General features: G+C 34.3%; 2 protein-coding genes, 1 long non-coding RNA gene and 1 other non-coding gene across 4 annotated transcripts; 1 reads left to right on the forward strand and 3 right to left on the reverse strand.

Annotated features, from left to right (window-relative positions):
* The first annotated feature begins 5,053 nt into the window (after nucleotides 1-5,053).
* On the forward strand, nucleotides 5,054-9,182 carry LOC102610430 (probable CoA ligase CCL7). The gene is made up of 6 exons (XM_006487969.4): nucleotides 5,054-6,276; nucleotides 6,951-7,140; nucleotides 7,542-7,687; nucleotides 8,294-8,361; nucleotides 8,444-8,546; nucleotides 8,758-9,182. The coding sequence occupies exons 1-6, from the start codon at nucleotides 5,260-5,262 to the stop codon at nucleotides 8,869-8,871; spliced, it is 1,638 nt and encodes a 545-aa protein (XP_006488032.1). The 5' UTR covers nucleotides 5,054-5,259; the 3' UTR covers nucleotides 8,872-9,182.
* A 2,255-nt stretch (nucleotides 9,183-11,437) lies between these two features.
* Nucleotides 11,438-13,503, reverse strand: LOC127899062 (uncharacterized). The gene is made up of 2 exons (XR_008050860.1): nucleotides 12,524-13,503; nucleotides 11,438-12,110 (listed from the first exon to the last, which is right to left on the reverse strand). It is a non-coding gene; the product is annotated as an uncharacterized LOC127899062 (long non-coding RNA).
* MIR530B (microRNA MIR530b) lies at nucleotides 12,585-12,738 on the reverse strand. Its single transcript, NR_129332.1, has one exon. It is a non-coding gene; the product is annotated as a microRNA MIR530b (primary transcript).
* Nucleotides 13,504-21,024: 7,521 nt separating the features above from the next.
* On the reverse strand, nucleotides 21,025-22,886 carry LOC102628673 (heavy metal-associated isoprenylated plant protein 3). The gene is made up of 5 exons (XM_052432518.1): nucleotides 22,721-22,886; nucleotides 22,365-22,587; nucleotides 22,024-22,238; nucleotides 21,752-21,839; nucleotides 21,025-21,626 (listed from the first exon to the last, which is right to left on the reverse strand). Exons 1-5 carry the CDS (start codon nucleotides 22,727-22,729, stop codon nucleotides 21,163-21,165), a joined length of 999 nt encoding a protein of 332 aa, XP_052288478.1. The 5' UTR covers nucleotides 22,730-22,886; the 3' UTR covers nucleotides 21,025-21,162.
* Nucleotides 22,887-24,230: the final 1,344 nt, after the last annotated feature.

Below are 24,230 nucleotides of genomic sequence, written 5' to 3' on the forward strand. Positions count from 1 at the left end.
AAATAAATTTCTCTACCTTATATTTAATATAAGCTACATCACTCACAAATTGAGCCGTGGGTTTCACTTGGTCCACAGCTAATAAAGAGAATTGTACCTTACATTAAATGTAAGTTAGTAGCTCCCACACAAAATAGCTAAATTAATGTATATAGTTGGGCCCATAATAACTTATCCAACCAATCAATTCACGTCTTCACAAAAAAAAAAAGACCAATCAATTTATGTCAAATTAATTTACACACATTTTTTTATATATAAATAAGATTTAAATTTAGTATTGAACGGATGTTTCTATTTTTTTTTAAAGACTCACTTAGTAATTATTAAATAAAAATATAAAATTAATTAAATCTTAACGGTATATTATTATAAGTAGACATACGAGAAAAATTTTAAAAAATTATATAAAAATCAACTCAACCTCAATCCAAACTCACATAAATGTGTAAACGCATTATAACCCATAATTTTGCCATGAGCAAAGAATCAATTCACTGGGTGTACGATCAACGTGATGTACTGGTCCAGTTTTCTCATAAGCAATAATAACGAAGGGACAGGCTCGTGGTCCACTGAATTTTGCTTTTCGGTTTCCGAATTTACAGCCCCGCGTACGCCACTTATTACAAGCAATTAATTGACATCAGCACCTTGGCCAACAGGCCCAACAGCAAATAAATTAAATTAAAAAATAATCTTAATTAATGGAAGGGAAGCATATATATAATAATTAAGAGTTGGAATATTGATCCATCCTAATGCTCTTCACATTTATTTATTAAATAAGAGTAGGAATATTTATCCATCCTAATACTCTTTACATTTATTTATTAACTATACCCCACTAACAGATTTTAAAAATTCAAAATTTATTCATCATACCCACCCAAGTACCAAAATTATCTTTAGAACGAAATTTCTCTCGCTAACCCACACTCTTATCTCTTAAAATCTTCATACTCTTTTCCTCTTTTCTTACCCTAATCTGCCAAATCCATTAATTTTTCGTCAAATCAATTTTATAATCTCATTATCTTCCTGGTAGCTTTTCCATTTGAATCTGGTCATTGGAAGATCAGTTATTAGCTAAAACAATTTTCATAAAAACATCCTTTCGCATTGCTAGTGTGAGGATTAGTGGATCAGTTACAAAATTTCGTTAATCTTTGCTACAACAGTACAAGAGTTCTGAAAAGAACTTTTATTTTTGAAAATCTAGACGTAATAAATAAAATAGAAAATAATGAGTAAAATAATAGATTACTAACACTTCTTTCCTCGTAATTTATTTTCTCCTTCGTGAATCATTTTTTAAGAATTGGTTACATAAAAACTAATCTTGATCTTCGATCAGACATCATAAAGAAATAGATTGAATCATTTTTTTTTTCTAATTTCATCTAACCATTTCTAAAGAGAAATTGTTGAATGTTAGTGATGCCAGGCCATCGTAAATTAACCAGTGATAAATTGATAATAGCTTAAAATTGATGGATATGAAAAATAAAAATATTTATATTAAGTTATATTATCGATGTCTTTATTAGTAAATTACAACAAGGGTATTTCAATAATTAAAATCACATTTAAAAGATAAATGTGTAAATACTTCAGTGAGTTCAAATAACCCAATCATATACCTAAAAGATTGAACAACTCGAAAGGTTAGACTAACAAAAGAAAAGCAAACAAAGTCTATATGTGTTGGGATACCCAGTGGTGGCTCAAAGGCCCAGACGAAAACTTAAGCTCCATCCACTGTAAAATATAAGGCCCATTTTTTTGGGTTGGAAAGGCCCTCAATTTATAATTAGAACTGAGTTATTATTTAAAAAATTAAAAAGCTCATGTGACCGTATGACACCTATTTTAATTCAAAAATTGATCCTAATTTTTTATTGAATAAATCCCAAAAACATATGTGCCCCCCTCTCTCTTCATAAGTTCATATTTCTTCTCTCTCTTCATAAGTACCGAAATATTAACTTCTGTTTATGAATTAAAGTTGCAATTCATGAATTTAGTTTGATTGTGTAAATTTGTAAAGATAAATAGAGAAAACAAATATAAAAACCCAAAGAAATTGGTTTCAGATCCCCCTTAGGGCTTGGATCATTGATTCGATTTCTCTGTGAAGAGACGCCTATATTTTAATTATGAAAAAAATAGAGTTTTAAGTCTATTTAATTAAATATTGGTTATAAAAAATTAGTTTTTTATTGTTATATCTTAAACTATTATTTATTTTATATTTAGCATGTTAAATGTCTAAGTTATTTGTAATATTATTAGTTATAAACGTCAGATAACATTTTGGTGGACGGTTAATAATACAAATTATGAATTTAATAAGAAAATTTGAAAAAGTTTAGATTTTATAGTATGTTTTATAATACGGTAAATTATAAGTGAATGGTTGATAATTTCTCTTTTATTTTCTATTTAGCATGTTAAATGTTTAAATTATACTTGTGATGTCATTACTTATTAACGGAAACTAACGATTTGATGGATAAATGATATATATTATAAATTTAGTGTGCATAAATTATAAAATTTAAAAGTATTGTAATATTCTTTAGGGATATTATCATTTTAATACTAAAGTTTTACTGACATATCATGTCAGTACCAAGGTTTGCCGAAAAGTGCATTTTACTACCAAAGTTTTGCGCCATTATCAATTTACTACCGTTCCGTTAACAACGTTAAAAGTTTGCTGATGTCATAAGGGTATCTAAGACATTTCCAGCTGTAAGAGTAAAATTGTTTGTTAATTTGATAGATAAATTATCATTTTACTACCAAGTTTTTAGGGGAATTATCATTTTACTACCAAATTTTTAGGAGAATTATCATTTTACTACCAAACTCTTAAGGGTAAAATTGACTTTTAACTCAATTTCCGTTAAACATTAACTTTTTCTTAACGGAATGGTAGTGAATTGATAACGGCGCAAAACTTTGGTAGTAAAATGCACTTTTCGGCAAACCTTGGTACTGACATGATATGTCAGTAAAACTTTGGTAGTAAAATGATAATTTCCCTATTCTTTATATATAGAAACATTTAAGAAAAATAAATGACTGATAATTTTCCTAAAACAAAAGAAAAAACGCCGGTCGGAGGAAGCTCCCTCCCCGACCGGATGTCCTCTTACCTTGTAATAGTAAAAGTTAATTATTATTAAAGACACGTATTTGGATTTGGGAAATTTACAAAAATAACCATAAAACTTTTTTTATTTTCATAATTAACCCTCTCAACTTTTTTCTATCAACATTAGCCAAACACACGCTTTTCTCCCCAAATTATCATTCTTTACAAACCAAAAGCAATTTTTTTTCTCCCCTTTCGTCAAACCAAAGGCAGTTTCCCACTCTTGAATCATCAACCAACGGCAACGGCAACGATAAAAAGTGAAATCCGATCATAATTTATCCGGATCCAATATTAATCGGCATTACATAGTAGTATGAATTATTTTTTGAACTTGTTTGAGAGTTTGACTGAACTGCGAATGGTTTCGTGGGTGAATCTGGCGACAGGTTGCCAGTAGATTTTAGGGTTGTTTCTTTTGGAGTTGTTTGCAATGAGATATTTTATGTCTATTCTGAGACTGACAAACTGGCAGGATATGACATATAAAGAGGCTTCTGGATTGGAATCCAAACCTCTCCATTTCCTCCCCGTGTTATTGAGTACTACCCAAAACTTGTATCCTGTAGTGGTTGTCTATTCATGCTTTCTGTCTCCTGGTGTGAAGGGGATGGTCAAATAGGCTGTAGAAACAAGGTAGTGAGAAAATTATAGGAGCTAGATCTCATGTACCTCGCCTGGACTGAGGTCTCTGCACATCCTGATGCTCCAATGGACTGGAATGCTGCATTTGTTGCGGACAGAAACCATATATTTGGTGTCGAAATGTTTAAGATATTTGGTCAGGTGCTGGACTTCTTGACTGTATGTGACGTGTCGGAAAAGAGGATGAACTGGAGCCATATCTCAAGAAATCACATGGCTTATGAACTGGATGCTACTTCATGCATGACTAAATCATTGGTTGTTTTACATCTGTAATCTTGTTGGCGTATGTGCTGATTCATGCTGGAAATTTTAGGCTTGAACCTGCAAATTTCATTTCAAATTCTTTGGGTACAGTTGATTTGAACCTTTGCTTCTGCCTCTAGTTTCTGTATCTTATCTTGGCTCATTTAAGAGGCATGTTTCACACGTAGCCATTTATGTACTCTCTTTGCCACTGTTTATAAATTATTCATGTTTTTCAATCTTGTTTGTGTTGTCTTGACAAGGTGGAAAAGAGTTTATTGTTTATGTTAAATTGATAATGTGATATCTGTTCTTCTCGTTGAACTTCCTGACTCTTGTTTCTTTCGATTGGAAGACATACAGAGAAGTTTTAAAACTTTGAAGTCACACTTGAATGCTTTTGGCTATTTTAAAAGTTGCCTTGCTGACCTAGATTAAGCAATACATTCGAACTGGTGATAACCGTGCAATACTCATAATTAAGATTTAGAATCACGTACTATGAACATTTAAGTTAATGAAATGAGAGTGAAGAGAGATCTCTTAACAAGTCATGAAGATTTAAGGAAAATCAAATAAGTACGAGGCCCCCACAATTGCAGCAAGGTAAAAATGTAAAAAGCAACAATCATATTAGCACAGAAGAGGGAGTGTTGGGGGAGAGACGAGGGAGAGGGGTATTTTGGTCTCAAAAATTATTTTATGGCTAATGTTGATAGAAATTTATTTGGAGGGTTAAGATAGAAAAAATTAAAACTTTAATGATTATTAATGTAAATTTCCCTTTGGATTTTGGATCGCAAAGCAGCGCTCTTGCTTCATGACCACATTTGAGAAAATATAAAACCACGTAAGCCCAAATGTCGTTGTCATCCATCGATTGAATTTTTCAAAAATAACGTCGTTTGCCTTAACAAGAAAATAACAACCGAACCAGAAATAAGTACTTTATTATTTGCCTACGTGCCTCTGTTTTAATGTCTTCTCTAATAAACCGCAAAATTATCTTTCCAAATTCATCAAATCACCCGCCACCGCCAATCCTGCCATTCGCTGTCCACGTCATCATTTCCCCATTTTTCATGCCCTCATTTAATCTCCCTTGCTCGTCATTTACTTCATTTCATCTCCATCCATAACTCTAAAAAAAAATTTAAAACAATAAAAAATTCTCTGACTTTCCTTTCTTATCTTGTTTGGTTTGAATGGAGAAATCTGGTTATGGCCGTGATGGTATCTACCGATCTCTGAGGCCGCCTTTGGTTCTTCCCAGTGAGCCCAATCTTTCTATGGTTCATTTTCTTTTTAGAAACTCTGCTTCTTATCCCTCCAAGCCAGCACTCATTGATGCTGATTCTGGTGAATCTTTGACATTTTCCCAGCTCAAATCCACTGTGATTAAGGCCTCTCATGGCTTTCGCCATCTGGGTATTACAAAAAATGATGTTGTTATGATTTTTGCCCCAAATTCAATTCAGTTTCCTGTTTGCTTTCTTGGTGTTATTGCTACAGGCGCCATAGCAACAACTGCTAATCCTGTTTACTCTGTCTCTGAACTGTCAAAGCAAGTTATAGATTCAAATCCAAAACTCATCGTCACTGTACCTGAATTGTGGGACAAAGTTAAAGACTTTAACTTGCCAGCCGTCCTTTTGGGTTCGAAAAGTAAACTTGCTTCATGTGGTCTTAGCTCAAGTTCAAAGATTGTTCATTTTCATGATTTAATTGAATTATCTGGGAATATATCAAATTTTCCAGATGTTTCTATTAAGCAGACAGATACTGCTGCTTTGTTGTACTCTTCAGGTACAACTGGTGTCAGCAAAGGTGTCATTTTGACACACAAGAACTTTATTGCATCATCTTTGATGGTAACTATGGACCAAGAAACGGCTGGTGAATTAGATTATGTGTTTCTTTGTGTGTTGCCTCTGTTTCACGTATTTGGGCTTGCAGTTATTACTTGCGGGCAGTTGCAAAAAGGCAATTGTATTATTTTAATGGCCAAGTTTGATCTTGAGATGTTTTTGAGGGCTATTGAGAAGTTCAGAGTGACACACATATGGGTTGTTCCACCTCTTATTCTTGCATTGGCTAAGCATGGTTTGGTCAAGAAATTTGATCTTTCTTCATTGAAACTTGTTGGTTCTGGTGCTGCTCCTTTGGGAAAGGAATTGATGGAGGAATGCGCGAAGAATGTACCTAGTGCAACAGTCATTCAGGTAGCTCAGTTCGAGCATTTCTATTACGAATCATGTAATGATTATATGCTGAAAAGATTTGATGAGTTTTGCATATTTTTCACTTGCTTTGTTTAAATTATTATCAATTTTTGAAAAAGTAGGCATAATGATTTTGAGGTTTGCCAGGCCGTTGGTGAAATTAAGATTGCTTCAGATCTCTCTGTGTCTTTTGAGCACTGATCCAGAAGTATGGGAGTGCATCCTAACATTTCTTTTATGCTCGCTATGTTCATATCTAGAATATCCTTGACTTGATCAGATTAGAATATCCTTGGCTTGATCATATTTATCTTACCGATTTCTTGACTGATAGACAATCCGATCAGGGAGCAAAGACCTCATGGTCTGTAGAGAGCAGCCTATACGTTTAGTCAATGACTGGTGCAGTATCTTGGCTGATAGAGTAGTTGAGCATTGTTTCTTACTCCTTCTACAGTAGTAAATTGTCCATTAAATTCTTTGTTTCTTAGACTGACTTTAAGAAGAAAGTTTGTGAAATGCAGCATATAGTATTCATGTTCTATTGCTTTTATCTGACATGTATGGTTAAATTCAGTGACACTTTAAACAGGTAATAAATTAGTTACAGATTTCCAGGTAGGTAATCAGTTTTAGCTATTTTTCCTTATTTGGGAAAATTTCAATGGTTTCAGGGTTATGGTTTGACGGAAACTAGTGGTATTGCCACAATGGAGAATTCATTTGCAGGATCTCGAAATATTGGTTCAGCTGGAGCACTTGCCCCAGGTGTTGAAGCCCTAATAGTCAGTGTGGATACTCAAAAGCCTCTCCCTCCAAATCAGTTGGGGGAGATATGGCTACGAGGACCTAATATGATGCGAGGTATAATGTTAATTGCTTCAATTATACTCTCTTCATGGGGGTTTAGGAAGATAATGCATTCTTTCATTTAAGAGAGAGAGGAAAAAAAAAATTGAAATTTGATGCATTCTTGCTCCAGGTTATTTCAGAAATCCTTAGGCAGGCTTTTATCTATCATATGCAAGCCAATAGGTTCCCGAACAATAACATTTGTCATTGTAGGTCAAGGTCTTGGTAGATTCATGATTTTGATGTTTTTGTCAGAAATGTACTAATAAGTTGTTTAATTAAATTGATAACATTATAAGCTTGGTTTTCATTTCTGAAAATTTAGTGTAAGCTCTGCATTGATTTAAAATGTTCAGGGATCTGCTTTTCTTTTAAGTTGGATTATATGAGAATTTTGGTACTATCATTTTCAGGTTATTACAACAATGAACAAGCCACCAAGCTGACAATAGATAAAAAGGGTTGGGTACATACAGGTGATCTTGGATATTTTGATGGGGATGGTCAGCTATATGTTGTTGACCGAATCAAAGAGCTCATTAAGTACAAAGGTTTTCAGGTAACTTCTAATTGGTAATATAGGTTTAATGCAATGGAATTTTTTCTGGCACTTACTACACTTGGGCAATGGCAATGAAAATGATTTTTGTAGCCAACTCCAACTGGTTTAAGGTTAAGGCCTGCTTTTAGTTGATGTTTCAGGACAGTATGTTGGTTGAAACCTAGAAATTTTGGCTGTACAACTTCTACTTTTTTTAAGGGTACAAAATTTAACAAACAAGTTTCCCACACAATATTTGCAGCGTCTGGTTGACACGGCTTCTTTCTTCTTCTTACTTCGTGTGTTTGCTCCCAGAATTGCTTGCTGCAACTTCATTTTTCTCTGGAGCCCTGTTGTTGTTTCTTATATCATTTAAATTTTTTACTTCACTAGGACTGATTAAGACCTCTTAATGCTGCCTTTATCTATATGGTTATTTGGAAAGGGGTGTAGCTGAAATTTAGCTGCCAGTAACTTGATATCTTTGATCAACAGTCACTAGGCTATCTTCGACATATTGATTAAGCCGCTTCTTCTGCATCTTCTCTGTTTTTCTTTAGATATGTAACTTTGGAATTGAGAATGTAGATTAACGGTAGTTGACGCTTCATTGATTCATACTAGGTAGCGCCAGCAGAGCTTGAGGGGCTGCTTGTTTCTCACCCTGAGATATTAGATGCTGTTGTTATTCCGTAAGTTGTACAACCAATTCTTAAATTTATGCTTATCTTGTAAATTCACCACTTATATCTTGATACGTTTCCCCCTCAAAAGATTTCCTGACGCTGAAGCTGGGGAGGTCCCATTAGCATATGTTGTTCGATCACCCAACAGTTCACTGACCGAAGAAGATGTTCAGAAGTTTATTGCTAAACAGGTAATGTGACACAATATATCATAACAGTATAACATTTCCAGACACACTGAGTAGTGTCTGATGATCCAACATATGCCATTTTTTCTTCCTAAATCATATTTCTTGTTTGCTTACCTGATAGTATAGGGTACAAAAATGATTTACAGCTGGCGGTTGAGTGATTCTTGTTACATCTATAATCATATACTCTTCTTTCTTTACTCTGTTGCAGGTCGCACCTTTTAAAAGATTAAGAAGGGTGACATTCATAAACAGCGTTCCCAAGTCAGCTTCTGGGAAAATCCTTAGAAGAGAGCTCATAGCAAAGGTACGAGCCAAAATGTGAAACAATAATGCTACACTTTTCAACTAGTATCCCAACTATTATAATTCCGAGTGAGGTGACATTCATTCATGGTATGGTAAGAGTGGATAAATAGGAAATTCTACAACTTATAGAATTAATCATCCAATAAATGGTTCCCATATCAGCACTTAGGATGATTATATTGGGATAATGCTCAGAAAGTTCGGTTTTATTGAAATGCTAATTGGAAGCATTTGATGAGAGCACTATTTATTTTCGCCAACACGCTCCTTTTTTTTTGAAGAATTATTTATTATTTTCCATTAATAAAGATAGTTAAAAAGAAACTACTGCAAGTTCAATCTATTTTACAATTGCAAGATATATTCTCGCCTATTTTTATTGAAAGGAAATTAGTGTCTGAAGCAGTAACTTCATGCTTATATCAGTTTGAATATTCAAATTTGTGTAAAGAGGCTACAGCTCTGTTATTTCTCTCTCTCTCTCTCTTTTTAAATGACAATATTGGAGTCATAAACTCTTTGATCCATCTGATAAGACGAAATAATAATTGGAAATTGTTTTACGTGCTGGGTAAATTGAAACCCATTCCTTCAATGGGTTTTTGTTGCAGTGTGTTTAAATTTGATATAATGATCAAATATTGACCTATAAGCCATGACATTAAATTCAAGTTTTTTCTTTTTTTTCTTTTTAATTAAAAAGGTAGCAGACAAAGTTAAATTAATTTCTCACACTCAAATCTGTCTCAACATTTAAACAAGAACGACTAATTAAAAAAAATTGAAAATAAGCTGCTTGCGGTGACATTGAATTCAGAATGAAATCAAATGTTTGAATTTAGAATAATTAATGTGTTGGAATAATTAACGAGCTGATGAATATTGAAAGCAATATTTGAGTAAGCGGCAGCATTGGCAAGAGCCAAGGAATGGGATGGACCAAAAAAGGGGCTGATGAATGGTGAAATTGAAGTTCTATTTTATAGTAGCATCATCTTAATGCAGCATAAATTAAGTTAATTCGATATTGTTGTGGGTAAATCGGCAAGAGAGTTATTGTGATAATATAAGATTGTAAGAAGGGTCCCTCACCAGCCGGCTAGTGAATTGAGGGAAGTCAAAATCTATTTAATCAGTATTAATATGATTAGCTAATGCATGTTTGATTTCTAAGGTCACAGCTCGTCTATGCTTCTTATGATATTGACATTCTCTTTTGAATCAAACTATCATTAGGTCACGTTATATTATATAATATAGGTCGAATTAATTAAGCTAGCCTTATCATGCATAAGCATACTTCGCGGCAATTGTAAAGATTGATTATCAATCATTATTATTGAATTATATCAATTGTATCATTTCCTTCTTTTTTTTTTGGTATTTTAAATAATTTATAATTTGCGCATTTATCCTTATGAATTAATAAGAGTGAAATTTATTAATCACTATTTCCGAATTTCTAAAATGTTTTCATGGTGTCAGAATGGGTTCGAGAGTCTTTAAATTCGCGAGCTTACACTTAGTCACCATATTATTGATGGGTAAAAGCTCGTTTAGTCCCTATATTTTGAAGTTAATGTCCGTTTAGTCCCTATATTTTTAAAAATACCTCAAACCATCCCTACCATAAAATTATTGACACTCTTGCCATTATCTTTTGTTCCTTTTAACTTATTTTTACAATATTATCCTATTATAATAATTTTTTTCGAAATTATTAAAAAGAAAAAAAAATAAATTACCAGTTTAACACCAAAAAATAAAATAAATAAAATATATATATATATATATATTAATTTTTGTGGAACACTCTCTTGAGTTAAAATATTAATTTTTCTAAAAAATTGATAATGTAATTTTTTACAATATTATTTTTTAGACATACGTGAACTTCCACAAAAATTAATATATACATTTTTTGTTGTTATTTTATTTTTGAGTTTAATTTAATAATCTAATTTTTTATTAATATCCAAAAAAGAAACATTATTGTAAGAGTGTTATATTATAAAAGTAAGTTAAAAAGAATAAAAAATAATGGCATGAGTGTCAATATTTAGCATTAGGGATGTTTTGAGGTGTTTTTAAAAATATAAGGACTAAATGGACACTAACCTCATAATATAGGGACTAAAAAAGCTTTTACCCTGTTATTGATATTAGGCTTCTCAAGCATGGTGGTCTAAGGGAGAGAGATGTGAGTTCCTATTTAGCTGTTCTTCAATTTCTTCACCAAAAAAAGAAAAAAAAAAAGTTGTTTGATCGCACCATCCATTACAACTTCCACCATCACAAAGGAAATGGCGTTAAAAGAAAAAAATGAATGAAAAGGAATCTTCAAAATTGATGTTTATTTTCTTGACAAGATTAGTAGAATGGCTTTTTAAATGAAAGAATTCTTGAATGAAGAATTCCTTTAAAAAAATCAAAGGAATGGCTTTCATATTAAAAGAATTGCTTGATCAAAGGAACTTATGATTTTTTACAACTTTAAAATTATACTACTACTCCTATTAATAATAATAATAACAACAACAATAAGTATACATGGAAACAATTAGAAGATTTCCTGAACAAGCTTCAAATGAACGCTTCCTGATTTATTACATGACACTTGGATGAGACTGTAGATAAAAGTCAAGGATTTACAATTTAAAAAAGCTAGGAGTTCAAAAAAAATTTCTCGCCAACTTGAGAGAGGAGAGGATGATATTGATGGAAATAAAACAATCAATCAAAAAGTTTTCACTATATTTATATATACACACAGACACACACACACACACATACATACATACATATATAGGCCAATTTCATGGATCTTCAAAGCAAGCGGTTTGCCTGATGAAGCCTGCGAGGAGCTCATACACAGTATGCCATTGTATGATAGCAAGCCTTGTAAGTCGCTCAATGATCCCATGCATGCAATGGTATATATCTTTCTTTTATCATGTTTGTCTTTCAGTAGTCAATATATAATATTTCTCCGATACCCAGACGCTCATTCATCACAAGCTATATTTAGTATAAGTAACTTGATCTTCATCTTGCTCATCTCTGTAGATATCTGTTCTTGTCCACAAAGCACTACGTGGGGTTGAGAAAAGCATCAAGCAGAAGCAAGATCTTTCTTGATCACTGTCATTTTCCAATTCGTCAAAATGGTTTTAAGTGAATGAAGAGATCTAGTCAACTGCTAGCTATAGTTAGGGTTACTTTGATCTCTTGATCAGCTCGTTCCCATCCTAAACGCTAATTAAACAACATATATACTATAAGTAGACCATTTTAACAGACTTATTAAGTCACAGAACTGCTCCTTATATCGTGTTGATAATAATATTTCAGAATACAATTATATATACTGGTTGTAACCTTGAATGAAAATACCTATGCTCAGGTGCGGATTCTCTATTTTACATCGATGTAAAGGGCCTTTAAAACACTTAAAAGAGCCGGCACATCAAAATAAAGAGTGACTCAAGATTTTTACTTCGATATAAAAGAGTGAATCCACACTTTATAAAATATGAACGTCGGCACATAAACATGAGTCTGTGCCTTCAAAATAATGGTAGCCCTAGATTTGGAAGGACTGCTAAAAATTATGTACTGACCGTCTTGAGTTTGAAAAGTTCTTGAAAACTCTTTTGAATCACACTTACCTTACAAAGCCCTTAAGCACACTGACGTCGCAAGTCCAAAATCCAAATAGCTAGCTAAAATGGCATTCATCTGCACTTGCAACTGCACCTTGATGCATATAACCCCATGCTGCCACCATATCTGCCGACGGCTATTGGCTCTTCTTGTGCTTTGGCTTTTACGAACCAGAACCAGATAACGCAACAAGATGCAGGTGCAAATGCAGATAAAGGATACATCTTAGCATCCTGTTCCTGTAGCATGTACTCCTACGTACTCATGATATACGGCCATTTATCACTGAACCTGCAGAGCTACTTAGCATTTTTCTCTCTTTTTTTTTATTTTAACAATTACAAGCAAGCTGAGAGAGCTGGTAGCCTGGCATATATATACCACATCTCAATCTGTGGTCTGTAAAGCAGGCTGGTCCGAAGCCACGTGATGGAATGCCACTGACCACGTGAGATTTGATTAGTTAACAAGTGACAAAGTGCCACGTGTGACAACCACCTGAAATAATTATTTAATCCGTGGAAGTTAATTAAATGCATGGATGTTATAATTTGGAGCGGGCAATCTAGGACAAAAGAATTGTGTGTTCTTTTATGATCAGTCGGTGCTCCCTCGTCTCTCTCTATCAAGTGAACTATGTGCCCACGAGCTAGGGCCAAGGCTGTCAGTGGAAATAGGGGAATGGGACCCTAATTTCTTATCACTTCCTAGGAATGAAAGCAACCATCGGAACTGCCATCGTCCCATCTAGAGAGTTTTTGATGCAATTATACATATGTGTACTGTATTTATGCAAAGAAATATAGATAAATATTAGAGTGTGACATGTCATTAGGTCATAAAAACCAGAACTCCAAGGTACTTATCTTTCCATTGGCAGCCTAAATTATTTCATGTAAGTGGGGCGGTTGTGTTGTCAATCATTTTCAAGAACAATTGGCTAATGCATTTGTTCGAAGATTACTTGCTCAGTGGAGAAATATTGGGTCCATGACTTTCGTTTGTATAAAATTATTCTATTGGAACTTTCCTGTTGTGTATGCTTTTACCATTAGGTCGATCGCTTATGATTAGAGGAAAGTGAAAGGAATTTATCCAGATATAGATTTCCAACAGTACGTAACTTACCCATCCTATCATATGCCGGGAATATTACCGTTTCTATATTAATACTAGCACATTAGCAAGCGGGTTTGATTCATACTCTCATAAGTTAGTTCAAGAGTTGAGAGGATTGCCTCAAGTTTATATAGTATAAACTCTCTCACTCGTTGGTGAGTTTGACTATTATACTGTTCAAAAATTCATGAGATTGATTTATACACAAAAATTAACTCATCAGTTGAACGTCGTCTCAAACTTATATTAATAATTATTCTCAACCCATATGAGATATTTTTTTTCTATTACCTTGTTTTGTGAGAATTTGTCTTTTTAATTAGTCCTTATCACATGGAAAGATAGTATTGGCACACTCATACATAAACTTGGCTTTTTTTAATACCATATAAAAATACTTAATTTATACAAAAACTAACTCAATAATTGTGAATATTGTCCCAAATTTATATACATCACCCATGATTTTATTCTCAACTAATCACGGATTTTCTCCTGAACATGTATTGGCATGTTAAATTTATCCACTTCATATTCTTTAGTTGATGCCACAGAGCTAGGTATATGCCTATATATATATATATATATATATATATATTCTGATGCCTTTTGGATAGAAGATCCCGCTCATATACTGCCGACGCTATGAACCATTAAATTCTGCTTCTTTTCTGAGATTCTTTTTTTCTTTTTCATTTTTTTGGTGTGGTAACAAAAGTAAACTATTACTGCAAGATCTAAAACCAAGGTTGATGAATTAATATTGTAGTGCCATTGCGGAATGCTACCCCAGGACAAAGGGCTTCCTTGGTTTTGGTGGGTGCTCAAGGATATGAGATCGTCGTAAACACCTCTGCCATTGTTCTCCGTCGTGCTAATTGCATCTGGCTAGTAAACCGCATAACTAATGAAGCTTTTCACAAGCGTACTAAACATAAAGAAACATGGTGTCATTTTGTACATTAACCTTCACTGAACAATAATTGTTAAACTTGTCCTGGCATACTCAAAAAGAAAGTATGAGTTTTCGCATTAGATTGATCACTCCACTTAAAACTTAAAAGAATTAGGTAACTAGTCAGGATCTCCTAGGCTCTTCCCCTCAACACCCCCGATCGATTACTTTCCACCATATGTTGTAACAGTCAACAAGTTACATTAATCTTAACGATAACGAAACTGTATCTTAATTTTGTTGTGATCTTGACATTTCTGAGACTTTGATGTAGCACAAGCTGATAGGCTTCACGGGGCCTACGGTAGAGATCGAAAGGACACGAACGACCTCAAAAAGCGGAGGGTCAAAATTATTTGTCTTGACCCCGTCGCATCAAGCGTCATATCCGGCTGGCCCTTGTACTTGTTTTGGATTCACTCGTGCAAAAGTATTCTCGTTGTTGATAAGATTTTATCCTTATCAAATATCATTCACTTCAGTAGGCCCACCGGCCATTATTGGATTAGTTGGGCTTAGGCCCATTTCAGTTTTGGGCAGAACAGACACAGATATTACAGTACTATTAGTAGAGACACATAATGGACACTATTTATCTTGACCCACGTAGATGAGTCGAACTGAGGTCACGGTATTGCGGGAATTCTTTTCCGATTTGAATAAGACCTTCACCTACAGTAGTTGTGGCCGGATCTGAAAATTTTTCTGTCGTATGATCATTGAATTTTGGTGTGTCAAGTCGTCCGCCTCTCTAGTTAAAATTAAGGGATCCATAATGAATGGAATTGGTGTGCAGAACCTTACTATTGTATTTAAACCGACGTGGCTTACTATGTAATATTGACCAATTCTATCATTAACACCAGCAATACAAGAAGAAAAATATGTAAATAAATAACATAGTTGTGATAGTTGACATGCTTTAAATAGTAAGCATGTGCATTAGAGTTGAGAAAGTAACGTGCAGAGCTAGATATATAGCGTTTCAATTAATACTTCTAATTAGCAGAAAATGCAAGGATTTGATTATAAAAACTCAAGTTGCATGTATGATTTTAAATTATGTATGGTCAGATGCATACGTGCCGCCATCATGCACGTTCAGGCACAAGGTCCGTATGAGAATCGCACAGGCTGATCGCCATTAATTTTCCAATTTCACTTCTGATCGATCAAGATCTTCAATTTCTGAGATATTTTTATTATGCAGCAGGCGTTGCTTTCGTAGTGCTTAATTTCAAAGTTACAAATTAATCCGCAAATAATGTTACAGCTCTCTTGACTTCATGATCATGCACATATACAATTCACACAAAAGCAACAAAAGTTTTCTCGTCATAAATTAATTTGACAACTACCCTAATATCGACAAATTTTAGGTGAAGACCCTTCAACTTCAAGTCCTCAAAATACTGTACAATTGTGGAAAAAAAAATAGAAAAAAATGAAACGAAATTTCAAATGGTTACGTTGATGCTGATGACGATGAGGATCTATCATTATTATGTCTCCTTCTCGTTCACTTTTCTGAGTCCATTTTTCCAATAATCGACCAAAGACTTAGAGCATCCCGACGACTTTCTTTGCCATGTTGATAGGCAATAGGGAAAATAGAAAGGGAAAATAATTAAACTTTGGGAATTGTCTCAGAAGCAAGCGTGCACACTGCACATCAATAATTTCTTGTATCGAATTATTCATTTAAACTGTATGTATATGATGAGGATTTTATACATCGAATTATTCATATACACCCACATCCGAGGGAATAAAATTTTCCTATTTCTTTCCACTTCATCGAATAAATAAAAAGAGTGACATTATTGACTCACTGTGGGTGTAATTAAAAAGATGAAAATAATATGGATCCTTGCAGACTGATTGGTACTTGTCAACTAAGTTGGTATGATAGAAATTAACTTAGTTACCAAACGGTTGTGGCTCAGTTGGTGGCGCAGGCTGGATAAGTGGGAAGAGCTCTCGGATTCGATCCCCACTAAACACACTATTTGGAAGGGGTAAAGAGCATTAACTGTGACTAAACCCTGAATCCGAATTAGTCGGGACCCAATGCGATCGCCGAAAATCGGGTGGTTTAAACCAAAAAAAAAAGAAATTAACTTAGTTGATTACTGTATTTTAAATTTCTCACAGTAAATTTTTTTGGAATAAAGTCGCAATAGACATGGGACCAATATGATGATTTTAATCATTTCGTTTCATTTTTCTTTAGTTGATTACTGTATTTTTTTCCCCCCCTTTTTTGTTCTTAAACAACTCATAATCAGTTTATTGACATTTTAAAAGTTCTTAATTATCCAGTTCCAAACCTAAAATAAAAAAAAAATTTCCTTCACTTAATTTTTGTGTAACCATCATCCCCAACAATAATTGAAGGCTCATATCAAAGATGGCAACGACACCTGAAATCTTATACATGCTTTGATGCCATAGCTAATTATATCACTTCTTCTCTTCTATTTTCTCACTCACTCATTTATTTTTTCCTTTTTTCTCTCTCTCTCTCTCTCTTTTGCATTTGCGTGAGCTAATGATTGGTCAACAGAAAATTTAAAAGATCACCCGGATTCGTTCAATTCAAACGTGGGGGAATCAGAATGATTAACTTCTGCATTTTTATACATCAAGAAGTTTTGTGCCTTCTGCTCCTGAAGCAACCATTACCAAGAATATTATAAATATTAGTAAATATTAATGTGATTTTTTGAAGATATATTGATGTGGTTTCATATTTCGTATTCATATTCATTCTTGATTAAATTGTGTCATTAAAAATAATAATATCATAACAAAATTATAAATTTAACAGAGCTCCATCATGGTTAAACCCTCGACCTATTTTTCAAGATTAAAAATCATCTTTATTCACCCATGAAAATGACTTTCTTTAAAAAAAAAAAAAAAGATGTATTTTTTTTCCTTCTTCAATCCCCTTTTTTTGACCTACACCCACATGGCGTAGAGCTTATGCAATCATCACATCTAAAGGAAAAAGATTCAAAAGAACCTTTTGATCACATGGATATGGAATCAAGTCTAACACGCCCGTAAAATAATTCTAATCAATTAAATGATGTAGGCGACTTGGTGGTGAAGTCCTTCTTTGTGCAAGTAGATAGAATATTCATCGAATTCTTATTTTGAAAAAAAAAAATTTACATGCACATGTCACTTTCTCATTCGTTGATAATCATACAATGAAAATTTAGAATTACTAAAACTACTATAATAATAAAAAAAAGTTTTAGATTAAAAAATTTGTTTTATTTAGTACCCAAAAAAAGAAAAAAAGAAAATGCTTTTTAAAAGTAATTTTGTTATTTCCTTTTGTTCCCTTTTGGGCATTTTTCCCACCCTTCATTGAAGGTTCCGGTACATTTCGTAAAAGCAGCCGGGGGATGCAAAGATGCAATTTGGAAAGAATATTAATGGGCATGCATGTGACATCATCATGATACGGCATCATGGGAACACGATGCATGATACATTCATTATGCACTGCACAGTCACATCATGATATCACACGTCCTTCGTTCATTTCTTTTTAAAGGTGAGAACGCACGTGCGGCCTATAAACGACTCGGCAATGCACGATGTCGTTTTGATTGCATTTGGTGCCTCTTTTTGCGTTTCGCCAAAAAGGCGAAGCTAACCGGCGTTGTTGATATTGATGAATGATCATTTTCCTTTCCCCCTTTATCCATTTAAAAATTCAATAAATGCTGTTTTTTTTTTTGTTTTGTTTCTTATTTCTTACTAGTAAATTAGATTAATTATAAATGCAGTAAATGAAAATCATTAGTCATTTTGTCAGTTATGAATCAGGCGAAGACCAACATTTCAACTCACGCCTTTAATTACGCCAACCTTTTTAAATTTAACAAACTCCGTTATATCCTTATCATGAACAATACCGTTACTAACACTTAGGTATTTTCACTTCACTCCACACTATTAATTTTGGTGTTCAAAATTTCATTGCCGAAACATAAGCACAGCCTTCTTAGCCAAATAAGAAATTGGGAAAAAAAAAAGAAAATAAATTCGGGCTAGATCTGCCAACTCTGGTCTTCAACAGAAATGGCTCTCGGTTCCTAGCAGGAGGTCATCTCGTGCTATGGTCCAGAAGAGGGCGTCCTCGTGACCGAGCAGAAGATTACTACTCGTGGATACCTGCTACTAGACTTTACTCATCTACTCGCTTATAAAGAGGCTGACTCCTCGTCTAGGATATGATTGGTCTCGTCGTTATATATCCTCCAAATAAATAGTATCATAACAAAATTATTAATTTAACAAAGTTCCAACATAATTAAACCCTCCACTTATTTTTCGAGATTAAAGAGACACAAAAATTGTTCTGATTAAGGGCTTGAATATTGAAACGAATATGAACGATGGAAATAAATGGTACAAGTCTCAAATAAATATCTCAAGTCCTTAATCATTCCTTTTGTGCTGTCGTGTATCTATTCAAAATCAAGAAACAACAAAATTTTTTTAAAAATAAAAATCTCATTTCATTTCAATAGTTAACATTTTAACAAATAGGCACGGCGCAGGATAGAAAAAGAGCCATCGAGCGTGATTGGCGAACAGAAAAAGGAGATGTAGACTGGACTCTTTACGGTGGTGTCGTCTAACGGGGAATTTGATCGGTTCGGTAGGCTCTCCCCAAGTGAAAGCCAGTCCTGAGCGGGCTTTATATTTAATTAATTGCGTACGTTCGAGGAAATGCAGCACCGGTCGTACTGGTGGCGCACTGGCCTCTTGAAAAACGACAAGGAATAACAACACTAAGCACCAATAAAAAGGACACCGATTAAAATGAGAGTGAGCCTCAGAGGCTCTCAAATCACACCTAATAAGGACACGCACGAAAAAGGGAATTTTAAAGCAGAGAAATATAATAAAAAAAAAAAGAAAAAAAAAAAGCTTTAAAGGCTAAGCCGTGTTTCGCAGGTTTGACACAAGAAGGGTACAGTCCCCCTCTCTCTAGCTACATTGTCTGTCGATAATCGGTAGGTCCCTCTCTGTCAATGCCGTGCCCTTTCTTTCTTGCCCTTCTTTTTTGCTTTTGTGGGACCTTCACTTCGCGTCCTCCGATTTCACCAATTGGGCATTTGCTAAGGACAAGCAAGTTGCGTGAGCCCGGTGAGTGAGTGTGTGATGTGAATGAAGGTACCAGAGAGTGAGGAAGTGGGGTATGTTCAGCTGAGCCACGTGTCATGCGTCAACTTTTCATTAGGAGAGTTGAGTAATTGAAATTGAGCTATCGGTTTCTGTTCTCTTATACAAGCTTCTAATGCAACCATCAATACGTTTACAATGTAATTTAATTGAGGATAGTGTTTCGACGTGATTAAAGCGGTGTGACAGAGAGAGTTTTAAAGAACAAGAGGGCAAAATAAACATTTTCTCCAACAAGTGCTTTCTGTATTCACTTTTAAAAACTTATGGAAACATGAAGTTAAAATAGGCAACTTCAAAATTTTAAATTTCCTGTTAATTAAAAGAAATTAGAAGCCTCATTTTCACAACATCACCACCGCAATCTATTTCTATCTTATCGATAGGAATTTTATTCCCCATGTCATAAGCGTGTCGTTTGACATGACAATTATATACAACATGGAAGATAATGTTTCGCCAAAAATAGTAGAGTATGTACGAGTAAAATTACCAGGTAACAAACCCGTGAATGTGACGCTCATAATAATAAAAAAAAAAAAACAGAAAAAGACGTAAAAATGCAGCAGCAGATGGAACGAACGAATTATGGTAATGGTCCAAAAAATAAGAACAGGAGGATGTGGAAGAGAATTGTGATTAGGTGAGCATCATCAAATGCAATTGAATAATGTTTGAATGAAACACAACATTGGAACAGGTGGGAGAGAGATGCTGGTGGGTGCGCTGCCAGATTTTTGTTAGGGCTTTTATCAGAATCTTCCAGTTCATCATTAATTACCCCATTCAATTCAATTAAAGCATCGTTGCCACCAGCGCGCCCAATCTTTGCAGCAATTGGCCAAGTGAACCACAGTTGTGCGGGCAGGGTTTGAGTTTCCATTTGAACTTAATCTCTCTCTCTCTCTCTCTCTCTAAAAATTATATGAAATTAATTTTATTTTATTTTTCTTGTAAAATACGAGTGGAACATACATCCGTCCGTCGCTTGTAAGAATTATTTATCTAAATAAATACTTTATATAATTTAATATAATATTATAATTATAATTTATATAATTTAATATAATATTATAATTTTAATTATGTTTTTAATTATAAATATTAATGTCAAGTAGTTACACAAATGGGGTAATTAATTAAAAGATATGAAGTCAACTGCAAAATACCACTAAATAAAATATACTAGTCCAGCAGCATACAAAATTAACTAGGAGATGATTATGATAAAAGAGGATTAATCCAAAATTTTACTCCTCGAACTTTATTATTTACAAATATTTCCATGGTTGAAGTTACCCATTAAACCTATCTTGTAAATAACATTATAACCTTTGCTTGCTCCCTAACCATCATTCACTACATAACAACACAGGCATTCGGGTTCTCATCGCTGAACATTTGTGGAGCAGCCGGCTGGTGGTAGTAGCCTCCAACAGGGTACCCATATTCATACCCTCCGTGAATCTGGTACCCATGTCCATAACCCGACCCAGGCACACCCATTGGGAAATACTCCATCCTGCTCTCCTCCATTTTCCCACCACCGCCACCGCCACCGCCATCTCCAACCTCTTGACCGCCGCCGCCACCACCACCGCCCTTCTTCTTCTTACTGCCGCCATTGCCACCGCTGTTGTTATTATCCCCACCGTTGGATTCTTTCTCATCATTCTTCTCTTTCTCTTTCTCTTTCTTAGGTGGCACAATCTCGACCGGTCTCTTCAGCCTCTCCTTCAAAACCTCAGCCAACGCCTTAGCATCCATTGTCCCCTTGACCGTCACCGTATCCTTTTGTTTATCAATGGACTTATCCATCACCCCTGTTAAAAAAATAAAAATATATATAAAAATAATAATAATGATAACAACGACACCGTTACAGTAACGCTACAGAACTGAACGCGGCAGTAATGAAGTTCATGAGATAATCGTCTCTCACTCTCACCTTTGGTCTTAGAGACAATCTTGAGAATCTTCTCAATGCAACCCTGGCAGTGAAGCCCCAGCTTCAGAACCGCCGTCATCACCGGAGGCTGACGTATAATATAATAAACCCATTAATGAATTAATTCCAGAATTAAAAAAAAAAAAAGCAAAAGAAAGAAACAAAAGTATTTAGCATTTTAATTAATAAACATTGATTAATAGTAATTTAACAAACATTAATTAATAGTAAACCGTTTGAAAGGGGGGGGGGGGGGGCAAAAATTGAGTAACCTCTTTGGGTTTCTTGTCATCAGGGGATTTGTTGTCTTTTGGTTTGTTATCTTGTTTGGGTTCTTTATCTTTGTTGTCTTTCTTGGGCTGAGGAGAGATGAGGTCAATTTTCTTCTTGGTCTTTTTGTCCAATTTCTCTCGGATCTTGGATGGATCCACTGCCCCGACTATGGTGATTTTGTTAGCGGCTACCTCTGCTTTCACTGCCTCCACTCCTATAACAACCAAAACAAATCACGCCCGCATTATTAGTATTAATATTAATAACTTCGAATTTTTTTTTCTTCTTCTTTTGGTGAACAAAGGCAAAATGAAAGATAGAAATATGAACAAAGTGAAACCTTCGAAAGAGCGAGCATATCTGACGATTTTATTGGCGCAGCCCTCGCAATGCATGTCAACTTTCAAGATCACAGTAACGGAACTTTTCTTATCGTCCTTCTTCTTCTCTGCGACGGCATCTCCTTCCTCCTCCTCCTCCTTCTTCTCCGCTTCATTATTGCCGTTGTTGTTGTTGTTTTCTTTGTTGTGGTTTTCGTTATTGCTGTTGTTGTTCTTCTTCTTCTGTAAAAAAAAAAAAAAAAAAAAAAAATCAAACAGTAATTTTCTCACAGAGCAAATAGAAAAGAAAGCAGAAGGAAGAAGTATAAAAAAGAAAAATAAATAAAAACGACTTGGGGTGACCGAGTTGACTCACCTTGCCCATTGTTGAGAATTGGCTGGGTTTGGTTACCGATGAGTCACTGAATAACAGGGCGAGACAGAGCGAGAGGGCTTTTAACTGGCAAAAGGGAAATGTTTGTATTTATATAGCAGAGGGGCGAGACTTGGGAGTTGAGAGAGAGAATGAGTAGCAGTTATTGCATTACACGTGGCTGATGGATGAATGGATGATGTATGGGGAATATTGCATGTATGATGTGATGTATGGATGTGGGAAGGGAGGGCGTGGGGTTTCCTAAAAGAATTGGAATGGTGGTTACCAGGTGAGAAACGTGTGCGCGCGCGTGACGGGCGTGTTTTACGCGGTGAGTGATGGAGTAAGCAAGGACTAAGGATAAGCGTCGAACGGTCGAAGGATACACTTCCTCCGCCTTGTCGGCAGCTGCGAATAGGCTGTACGCACAGTACCAACGTTGCAACACCTTTTCGTCTCCGTAAGCGTGACGGACAATTCACTGACTTATAGATTTTTATGATGTTTTTCAAGTAATTTTCCCTTCAAATGCTATGGAATTTCAAATTTGCCCTTGCTATTCATTCCAAGTTTGTTGACTTATTTTGACCTTTTTTTTTGCCCTTAAATTCAGATTCTCGAAAACTGTGGAAAAATACCTAGCAAATAAAAGTTTGAATTTGAAGCTCTGACTCCTGAAAATCTCTTATTACTATTCATACTCGTATGAGATTTTAAGTGCTTATTTTGTATCATTTATCTAATGTTTATAAATATTTATTTAATCGAGTATCTAATTGATTTTTAAAATTTTACTACAAGTTAATATAAGAGAAAAAGAAATATCTAATTTCTAAATCAAGAAAAATTCTACCCATAAAATCACATGCACATGAATGGTTCTACTTCGGTTTTTTATTTGATTGATCAAATAATTCCATAACCATAAGACGATAAGGATATCTCTCTCTCACCTTACATTATTAAGTAATTTACCACTAAGGATAAAATATAATTTTTTCTGAAATAATTAAGTTTAACTCAAATAATTTTACTTCCTACACCCATCTTATTTGAAACCCTAATTTATTATTTAGTATCAACTTAATTCAATTCTAGATAAATAGAATTCAATCTAGAATGTATGGTGAATAAAAGATTTTTTTTTTCAATTAGTGAAAACGTGTGACACAAGTCTTTGTTTTAATTTGACTTAGTGCCTGTTTGGTATGGCTTATTTAAGAGCCATAAGTGCTTATTTAATCGTATAAGCACTTTTTAAAATTTTTTATGGTGTTTGATTATTTTTTTAATAGAGTTTTTTTAGCTTAAATAAGCTAATTTACCTCTACTAGTAAAAGCCCAAAATTTGAGCTTTTGGGAGTAGAGGCTATAGAGATTTTCTAAAAATATATAATATAAAAAATATCACACAGTTTAATAGTTCAAAAGTGTTTTTTTTATTGACTACCAAACACTCAAGGACTTTTTGTCCAAAAGTTCTATTGGTATAAGCTCTACTGTTATAAGC

This window comes from Citrus sinensis, chromosome 8 (genome assembly GCF_022201045.2).
Source record: "Citrus sinensis cultivar Valencia sweet orange chromosome 8, DVS_A1.0, whole genome shotgun sequence".
Classification (NCBI taxonomy): Eukaryota; Viridiplantae; Streptophyta; class Magnoliopsida; order Sapindales; family Rutaceae; genus Citrus; species Citrus sinensis.